The 9,991-nt window shown below is 54.6% G+C and overlaps 1 protein-coding gene and 1 long non-coding RNA gene across 2 annotated transcripts in view; one reads left to right on the plus strand and one right to left on the minus strand.

Annotated features, from left to right (window-relative positions):
• Positions 1 to 8,533, minus strand: part of TNRC18 (trinucleotide repeat containing 18) — a 90,596-nt gene extending 82,063 nt beyond the window's left edge. Inside the window, exon 1 of the mRNA XM_023532763.1 lies at positions 8,311 to 8,533. Within this exon, the coding sequence (XP_023388531.1) occupies positions 8,311 to 8,497 (187 nt within the window). The 5' untranslated portion in view covers positions 8,498 to 8,533. The remainder of the gene's footprint in view (positions 1 to 8,310) is intronic.
• LOC111742278 lies at positions 4,971 to 5,995 on the plus strand. The gene is made up of 2 exons (XR_002781246.1): positions 4,971 to 5,543; positions 5,690 to 5,995. It is a non-coding gene; the product is annotated as an uncharacterized LOC111742278 (long non-coding RNA).
• Positions 8,534 to 9,991: the final 1,458 nt, after the last annotated feature.

The raw sequence follows: 9,991 nt of genomic DNA on the forward strand, positions 1-9,991 counted from the left end.
GGCCAGCGGGTGAGTGGGATGATCCCAGAAGAGGGGACCCAGAGTTTTACCGGGACAAACCCCGTCCCTAAAGCCAGGACCTCACGAAAACGACAGCGATGGGGTTGAAAAGGGAAAGAAAACAGAACGAGAACGAAAAGGAGACACGCTGCCCGACATTTGGGAAGCGGGAAAGCCGAGGGGCGCGCGATGCACGAGGCGGCAGGGCGGGGGGGCGGGGCATCGAGAAGCGAGCCTTCCCGAGAGGGAAGGACCTGGACCCGCACCTCTAACAGCCAGAGCCAGAGCGAGCAGAGGAGCAGAGAACTGAGCGCCACCCAGACGGTGCAGGGGGACGACAGAAAGACCCGTTTGCGGGTCCCAGACTGGATTCTCAGGGCTGCGATGGGACCGAAAGGAAAGGGAGATCTGAGTGCAAACCTTCACCTTTAAAAGGTGCACTCAAGCTCTTGGGAGAGGGGCAGCCAGGCAACGGGAATCCTGCGGAGGATTCCTTAAAGACACATTCAGGGGTTCCGTGGGGCCAACAAGCCACGCCCTGGATCTGAGTCCCATCGGCCTGTTAGTGCCTCTTCTTAAACATGAACAGACACCGGAGACTCAATTACCAGACACTCAGGGAGTCTCCGACTGTGAAAGACAAATGGGGGACGGTGGGGGGGGGGGGGAAGACCCAGAGGAACAAAGACAACGCATGAGAGAAGAAAACACCAGAAAAAAATACAATACCCTCCAAGTGATGATAAATAACGTATCCATGAAACAAGAACAGGACGCTATTAGAAAAGATTATTTTGTAAGAGCTTTATAAAAAAGGTTATTTTATAACAGCCCCTAGAAATGACAGCCTAGAAAAAGATTAACCAGAGGAATGAGATGACACAGTTGAGAGGACATCTCTTAGAAAGCAGAAAAAAACAAAAAGAGATAGAAAATAGCAAAGGAAGTTTAAGAAAATATGTGATCAGTTTGGGAGAGCCGCATCTAATAGAAGTACGACAGAGAACAGCAAAAATAGTGGGAAGAAAATTATAATATACTAATAAAATTAAGAGTAATACAAAAAAAATTTAGACTGAAGGCTTTATTTCCAGATTGATCTGGCCTACGGAGCACCCAAAGAGCAAATGCAAAAGGGCCCAGAAAGCCAATGATAAAAGTATAGCAACAGTAATAATATCTATGAGGCTTACTTTGTGCTAAGCAATGTTCCAGGAATTTATATACATGAACTCATTTAGTCCTCATACAGACCATAAAAGGTAAACCCGATTACTCATTTTACAGAGGGGATAACTGAAGCACAGAGGGTTGTTAGGTAACATGCCCAAGGTCACGTGGTTAGCACATTTCAGGCATGCTAAGTAGGCCTCGAAAAATTTGCCTACCAAAATACTTCGACAGAAAGCTACTGCAGGATGTGCTCCACCAAAACAAAAATGTAAAGCAGGAAAAAGGAAGGTATGGTAATAGGGAAACGAGATCTGATACGACAGAGGAGGCAAAGGAGTTTGAAGGATGATGGCCCGACAACAGGTCCAAGCACCAGGCAAACCAGACTAGAGCTGGACATGTAAAATTCCAGGAAGAAAATCTCTCGAGAAAAGAAAGAGGCAGTTCATCAAATGGATTTAACCAAATGAAAAATGTCCCGAAAGAGATTGGAAGATAGAGATTCTAAAAAAATCCCAGCAAATGAAAACAAAGAGGCAATGAATAACTCCGGGAAATAAAGAAATAATTTTATCATACCACGTGGCTTAAATATAAACAATATTCACAAAGCCAAAACCATAATAAAACTAATTCAAACAAAACTCTATTTCTCATGTATCGGGAGGATAGGGGAAGTAAACATTGGGGTTGATGAAATCATAATAAATATTTACTAAGGGCTTACTATATTCGATACTAAACGCTTAGCATGTTAACTATTCAATCCACACCTGAAGTAGGTAGCTATTGTCCCCCATTTTACAGGTGAGGAAACCAAGGTACCAGAGGTAAAGAAACATGCCCATGGTCTCCCACTAATAAACAAAAGAGTTAGGAATCAGACTCAGGCAGTCTATGCAAAATCCTCACCTTCCATAAGAATCAATAGAAAATCTCAAAAACTAAAATCACTAGCAGTTGAAGCAAATTATTTAGAAATATGGATGAAAAGGCAAAAAAAAAAAAAAAAGAACCAAAAGAGTTAACAGTAGGAATCGGGAATGGGGAGACATAAGGCAAGAGACTGCTGGTTTTCTTTACAACCCTTCTATACTACTTGACTTCTCAAATGTGTGACTTACTCAAAAGTTTACATCAAGCATAAAGCTGAACTGTACACTTTCGATGAATGAATTTTATGGCACGTAAAGCGTATTCCTCAACAAAACTTAAAAAAAATCAACAAGGAAAACCGTTCAAAATGCATCCGTAATTAGATGCTACTAAATACTCATCAGAATGAGCAGAATCTAAAGAAACTGACGACATCGTGCGTTGGTGAAGACAGGGAGCCACTGGAACATGGCTGTCAGGGCCACAGAAGCTGAAACTGCGTGTTACCTGTGATGGACTAATTCCACACTCAGATACCGTACATATACCCAGAGAAACGTGATTGTACGTGCACCGAAAGGCCTTGCTCATAGCAAATGCTGGAAACACATGTGGTGGAACACGAAAGAGAAACAAAAAATCAATCACTGCTACACACCACAATACGGGTGAATCTCTCAATCATGTTGAGTGAAAGCGGCCAGAAATGAAAGAGGGCACGCCGTAGGGTTCCTCTGCAGGAAGCTGGCAAATGGGCGAAATTACGCTAGGGTAACAGAAATGAGAAGGACGGTGGGTGGACAGTGGCGGGGGAGCGGGCCAGGGGCCCTCCGGATGCTGAAAGCGCCTTGATCTCGAGCTGGCTGATGGTTACATGGTGGGTTCACTCTGTAAAAATTCTGTGACCCAAACACTCAAGACTGGAGCATCATGCAGTACACATAAGATCGAAAAAAGGAGAAATTGAAAATAAAAATGACGAGTTCAGGGTGAACCCTGGAGTTGAAGGAGCCCATGAACCACCCAATTCTAGAGGCCCTGGGCAAGGTCTGGACTAAGGCAAGATCAGGGGTTAATGGTCATCGTAATGAAAGCAATCACGTTTGCTGTAACTTTGGCAGAGAGGGCTGTTAACTGCTAGTCACCTGGCTTGCATTTGCTCATTCAAATTTCAAAACAACCACATGAATTCACTACCACCAGTGGACCGACCCATTTCATAGATGAGAAAATCAAGGCTTCGAGAATTATCACACAGCCAGCGTACGTAGGTGGAAAAGCAAGATCTAAACCCCAGCATTTTGACCTCGGCCACCAGGCCGTTCTGCCTCAGCTGAAGCAAGAGTTCTTTATCTGGAGCCTGAAGGCAGGATGGTGACCTCAGCCAACTGGTGAAAGCCCACAACGTGGAATGTGAGTGTGTGTGAAGGTTTTTTTGTTCCAGGCTGAGGGTCCGCCGCTTCGTCGGCTCGTGAAGGAACCTCAGATTCAGGCAGTGAGTGCATTCGTGGCCTGGAAAGGGGGCGAGCAGCTTTGGTGGCTCCCATTTAATGGCCCTGACTTCCTCCAAAGCCAGCTGCCAGGCCTCTGTGGGCCGCTGGTGTGGGAAGGACCCCAGTCCTGGGGGCCCAGACTGACTGCTGGCCAGGACTCCCAGCAGCCCCTGGGGAAGCCCGAGCCCTGTTCTGACAACAGCTCCCCTCGTTCCCCTTAAAAGCTGGGCTGGGAAGTACAGGACAGAGGTGCCACTGGTAGACAGGGCCACACATGACCAGGTGGGAATGAAGTCAGATCAGACCACAGACCAGTCCCTGCCGGAAGCCAAGGGCATCCCAAGCTGGCCACATCCACATCAAGAACCCCCAATCACCACCCTCCCCACAAATCTGGTGTTCCCCATTCCTCCACAAGTAGCACTTTCCAGAAACAAAGGTGTCATCACCATTATCTGCCCCTCAACATCTCTTAGCAGCCCAAACTCCACAAGGCACCAAAGCCTGGCCACCTACAGCTTCCCTCCCTGGTCACCATCACCTCCCAAAGCCTCCTGGCCACTGACTGGTCACCTGCTTCTCTCCCCATTTACCAAACAGTTTCCGGCCAGCAATCCACACTCATTTTGTTAAATGCTCATTATGAAAATAATTTCACAGGAAAGTTTGAAATGGTACAACGAACTGCCCTATGACCTTCCCCAGGCCCGGCAACTGTGAATGCTTTCTCACCCAGTATGTGATGAGCTGTCATTTGATGTGTCATCGTCTCCCAGATAGTGCATAAATTACAGATGTTGTTTTTTTCTCTTCCTGAGCCATTCCTATGTTGTAGAAATCACGTCCCCTGCCCTAAACATTTCAGTGTTCTCATTCCTAAAAGCAAGGACATTCTCTTATATAACCACAGTAATCAACTTCATGAAACGTAATATTGATTTGATACTATCAGCTAATCTACAGTCCATATTCCAATTTTGCCAATTGCCCAGATGATGTCCTTTAGGGCAATTTCTTTCCTGATCCAAGATCCAATCAGGGGCCATACATTGCCTTTAGCTGTCACATTTTTTTAGTCTCTTTTAATCAAGAACGGTTCCTGGCCTTCCTTTGTCTTGCATGTCACTGATATTTTTTAAAGAATCCAGACCGGTTCTGTAAAATGTCCCTCAATTTGAGTCACTCCCTCCATTTAAAGAGCTTCTCAGTCTTCAGTTTGAAATTCCAGGACCTCATTACAGGTCCCGCCCTCTTTCCACTTTCCCCATCGTTTCCCCCTCCCCAGCACAACCATTCTCACTCAGAGCCCCTCACCACTCAGGCCAAAACAGCCCTGCGCCTTCTGTCCATCCCAGCTTGTACCACTATTTAAAATGATTTGCTTTCCTGATGTGTGTGTTTACTGCCTGGCCCCCACACTAGGGAGGCTCTGATGATGACAAAAATTTTTATCTGTTTGGTCACTGCTGGATTCCCAGGGCCAAAGCAGTGCCTGGCATGCAGGAGCCACTTGGAAATCATTGGCTGAGTAAATGACCAAGCCAGCAGAGAAAGTGCTGCGGTTGAGGGCCAGGGGGCCAGAGGCTCTTCCAGATTCCAGAACCTCGCCCAGGCCTCCCTGTGCCTCTGACCAGAGGAGGAAGCACCCAGCAAATCTCCCTTATCTTTGGGATCACAGCACTCCACCAGCCAGCCCACTGATTAATCTTTTTAAATCAATCCCAGTAGGCTGCCGGGCTGGATTCCACAGATAGAGCTGATGGACACTGGAGAAGGCTGTGGCCCCCTATTGTCCAGCAGCCAGTCCAAAGTGCAAGGCCTCCCATCCCCATCCTTGGCTCCCAGCCGCGGTTCACAGATCCTCCAGCGGCCTGCTCAGGGTGTGGGGGCCCGGAGAATCAACATTCAAGTACAAAATCCTACTAATAGCTCTTTAATTGCAATTGAGGAAGACTGAGTCCCTGCCTCCCAACCCCAGAGCAGAGGCGAGCGGCCTTCCAGGTGCTTGTCACTTACTTGTCCATTTCACTGAAGACTCTGAAAATTTAAGAATCACATATACATCAATACTCAAGGCTGCAAAAAAGGTAACCACCACTCTTAATCCCAAACCCCATTTACTCTTGATTTCACCTCCTCTTTTTCAGAGAAAAGAACCACATTGCTCGGCCCAGACCCATGATACAGAAGACGGCTCCTCCTGGGGGCCCTCACTCACAGAAACCCTCCTGTCAATACCAGCCTGGGTGGGGTCCCAGCACCCCACCCCCGTCAGGGTCCCCTCCTGTCCTGAGCGCTCCCTCTGCAGCTCAGTCTGCCTAGGAGAGCTCCCAGGGTCCACCAGGACTGTGCACCCACGCTGGTACCCCAGATGGCCTCTCATTCCCTTGCTGTGTGACCCCGGGCAAATGGCTCAGCCTCTCCGGGCTTCCCACTACAAAAATAAACAAAGATGGAGTTGATAACGCTGGCCAGACCTAAGGAGTTAACAGCCAAGAAGGCGAGGGCATTGAAAGAGAAAATTTAGCACCTGCACCCCATGAAAAAGGGGGGAGGCGCTGGGTTGAGGAATTTGTAATCCGGCCCCACCCAAGTAGTGAATGGGGAGCAACTCCCCACCTCCCGGCTAATGGGATTAGCACAGGGCTCTACTCTAGGCGTGGGCCCGGGTCCGAGGTCTCTCTGAGGCCACTGAAGGTGGGGGCAGCGCCGGCCCCGCCCCCCCACCCCCGGACCCTTCCCTCCCGGTGGAGCACAGGGCCGACGGGCGGCTCGGGCTGCCTTCCCGGGCAGCGTTTTCCGAGCCCGCCTGATTTCCTCCATGACCTCAGCCGCTGAGCACGCAGAAGGCAGCTCCTAACGCAGGAGGCGCCGAGACAGGCCTCTGCGGCCACCTTTCGCTGGAATTCCTCGTCCGGCCTGCCTCCCATCAAGTCGCTTTCCCTCTCCTGCCTCAACCTCCCCATCTACCTAAGGGGCGTTGGGGCGGGGCGGGGGGGGGTGTCCGATGGCTGCGCTGAGGACCAGCGCGGCCCTGGCACGGTGCGCGCACGCACAAGCGCCCCAGGAGTAGTGGCTGTTTTCACTGCTTCGGATTAGGGCGCCTGGCTTCTGCCCGCCCGACCCAGACCCGAGACGGAGTCCGCGGCGCCCTCTCCCTGACTCGGAAGGCTGGCGAAGGCCCTGCTAGTCAGAAAGACCCGGGGTCCGATTCCCAGCGGCAGACCCTTTGCCACTACCGCGGGGCTGGACCCTGTTAAAGACCCGATGAGCTCAAAAGATATGCAAACACAAAAACTACCGCGGCCTCTGGGGGCGCACAAAAGGCGACGGCCCAAGCGACCCTTTGTACCCCAGGGCCACCCCCAACCCTTCCAATAAGGTCTCCAGCGCCCTTCCCTCGCCCTCGTCGCGAGCCCCAGCTCTCGGCGGACACCGCCCTGGGGCCACGACCTGGTCCTCGCACTCCCGCCAGCGGGGATCTCCGCGCTCCGGGCCCCCGCGCCGCCCCTCCCCCGTCGGGCGCCTCACAAAGGCCCTTTGTCCCGCCGAGTCCCGGGACTCTGGTTCCTGAAAAGTTCCAGGACAAATACTGGAGAGATAGAAAAAACGGCGAACGCGGCAGAGCGGGCCGGGTCAGTGGGGCAGGGCCGAGACGACGCAGCGGCCGAACGTGTCCCCTCCCAGACCCCAGGGCCGAGGGGAGCGTCGGGGGCTCCCGAAGAAGTCGCAAGAGCCCTAGACTACACTTTGGAGATGGCTTTTCCGAAAGTCAAAGCGTGAGACACCAGGCGCAGAAACTAGAGGCAGCCGGAGAGGGGGGTGACCGGGTCTCGTGCGGCGGCCGGCGGCAGGGCTGGGGGGCCGCGCGACTCCCTGCCCACCGCGCCCGACCGCAGCGTCTCCCTCCCCGAGCCTGGGCAGCCCCTCTCCTGAAATGGCGAAGACTGTCGGGCCTTGTCGGCCGCCGCCTCTCGCGGCTGGATGTCAGACCCAAGGTTCTCCCTCGGCCCGGCCCAATCCGCTCCCGCGCCGTTTCGTTCCCCCAGCTTCGGGATGGCGGCGGCCCAGTTTCGGCGTCTCCGCCGCGCCGCGCGCCCGCCTTCCCGCCGGAGTACAAGGGGGCCCCAGGGCCGGGGTCTACCGGGGTGAGGGTCCTGAGGTCGCCGTTCTCCTCCCAGGTACGAGAGGTCTTCCGAGGGCCGGCGCCCGCCAGCCGGAGGCCAAGGTCCCAGGGCTGGGGTCGCCGTCCTCCGCGCACTCCCGGGCGCTCGGGGCTGGCCGCAGACCCCGCACTGCTGGGAACGGAACTGCGGCCCACCGCCGCCGGCAAGGGCGTTTGCCAAGAAACAGATTCCAACTCGGAGAAGAGAGATCTCAAAGGGTGTGGGGCTGGTTCCTTTTCTCGCCCAGATTTTGGAAACTCCATCCCAGCCTCAGCCGCAGGAGCTCGGGGTTTGCAATCGCCCCTGGTGGCTCCGATTCCGGCAGACGAGTGCGCCTTGTGAGAAGCCGGAGCACTGGGGGACGCAGCGCAGCCGCGCGCCGCTCTCCGCCGGCGCCTGCGGACTGGCCTCTGCCTAGGACCCAGGGGTCCTCCCGCCCCGGGAGCGGAGACTGCCCGCACTCCCGCACGCCGGCCGAGAAACGGAGGCGCGGCGACTCCGTCGCGAACACCCGGGAACAGACCCATAAGTATTTCCGGGGTTTCCCTCCCTAGGATCCCGGGGGGACAAGCGTGGGCGGGGGCACGGCGCAGAGCACTTACCCGGGTGCGGGTGGAGATTGAGACCAGCCATGTACTTCCCGGGCGGCAGCGGGCCCGGCAAGCCCGAGGCAGGCAGGCGTCCGGCCGTGGCTGTGCCCACGCGGTGGCTGTCCATCGCCAAGCCGGACAGCAGCGGCGGCGGGGGGCCGTGCACGGACCGCGGGGGCCCGAAGTCTCTGCCATCCATCCTCCGCGGGAGTGCCGCGGCCAGCCCCCCCGGCCCGCTGGCCTCGCTCAGCGGGACCTAAAAGTTCGGCCTCGCCGTAGTCCCAGAGTCCTCGGGCGGCGGGGGCTCCGCTGCGCGCATGGCGGCGGCGGCCAGCGAGTCTTGCGCTCGGCGGCGGGCCCGCGGCCCGGAGCACACAGGCGGCCGGCGGTGGGGCCCCTCCAGGCGGCCGGGCAGAGCTGCGCGAGGCGGCGCTCACGGCGTCTTGGCGGGGAGAGACGGGCCGCGAAAGAAACAAGGGAGGAAAACAAAAAAAAAGAGGAAAAAAAAAAACAAGTTTCAGAAAGTCGTCTTGTCGTTCGGGGTCAGGAGCCAGAAATTAAATCAGGAGTAGCCCCTTTTCCGTAAAAAGTAAAAATCCTTGGTCCTTCCTGCGCCGGCTTCAGGCTCCCGGGTCCCCGGCTCGGAAAGTGGCCGGCGGCGCACGGGTCCTCCTGAAACTAGGGAAGGCCCTGGGCCGCGCCCAGCCGGCACATATACAAACCTTTGAAGTGTTTGATTCCTGGGCGTCACATGCTCCGGGGTTTCAAACCGTGAAACCTTTCCAAGAGCAGTTCGAAATGTGTCTCTAAACACTGTGTCACTATCTGATCCGAAAAGTTTAATATTTAACCTTTGGGGGCCCTCGCCTCCGTTTTCAGTTTGGATTCCCTGCGCTCGTCCCCAGCCGCCGAACTCGTGGTTTTTTCGGGAGAGAGGGTGTAAAGCGTGTTTGATATTTTTAAAGAAACTCGCAGCCCCCCTCAGGCCACCGTGAGTCGCCGAGTCTGAGTCCGAGGACCCGAGACGTGGCATTCTCGCCCGAGGACTGAAAAAAAATCCTTCCAAACAAGCTTTGGTTTCATTTTCCAACGCCCTGGCCTGGGAATCCTGCAGCCCGAGGACGTGGCCTGGCGCGGGGTATTTGGGGGGCGTCTGAGGAAAAGGAAGGGACTCAAGGGTCTGACTCCTAATCTGGCTTCCCCAACCCCAAAAAAAACCCCGCAAAGAAAACCTTCGCACCGCGGGCCCACCGAGGGGCGCCTCCCCCAGCGTTGAGTAAATCCCCCTGTAGTTCCAGTTTAAAGCTGTTTGTTTAAAAGATTTGTCGTTGGCTGATTCCCGTGGGGGCGGGAGGGGGGTCTTGGAGCCCACCCTGCCCTCGCCGTCTGCCCGCAGCAGCTCGGATTCCTGATTCCGGAGCCCGGGATGCTCCCTAGAGCCGCGGATCACGGCAAAGCCACCGGCTCCCGGGTGCCCGCCCTGCGCCCCGCGCCGCGAGCTGCAGACCCCCCTCAGCCGCCAACCCCTCGGCCTCCTCCAGCCTCCCTCCACAACTTTGCTAAACGTGCTTATTTTAACCCGGTTTTGGTTACAACCACCCCCTCCCTTCCTCCCTCCCTCGCTCTCTCCCATCAGGCTCTGGTTACCAGATCCGCGTTTACTTTGGAAAAATCTAAGACCGCCACATCGGAG

The sequence above is a fragment of the Pteropus vampyrus genome, unplaced genomic scaffold (assembly GCF_000151845.1).
Source record: "Pteropus vampyrus isolate Shadow unplaced genomic scaffold, Pvam_2.0 Scaffold90, whole genome shotgun sequence".
NCBI classification, from domain to species: domain Eukaryota; kingdom Metazoa; phylum Chordata; class Mammalia; order Chiroptera; family Pteropodidae; genus Pteropus; species Pteropus vampyrus.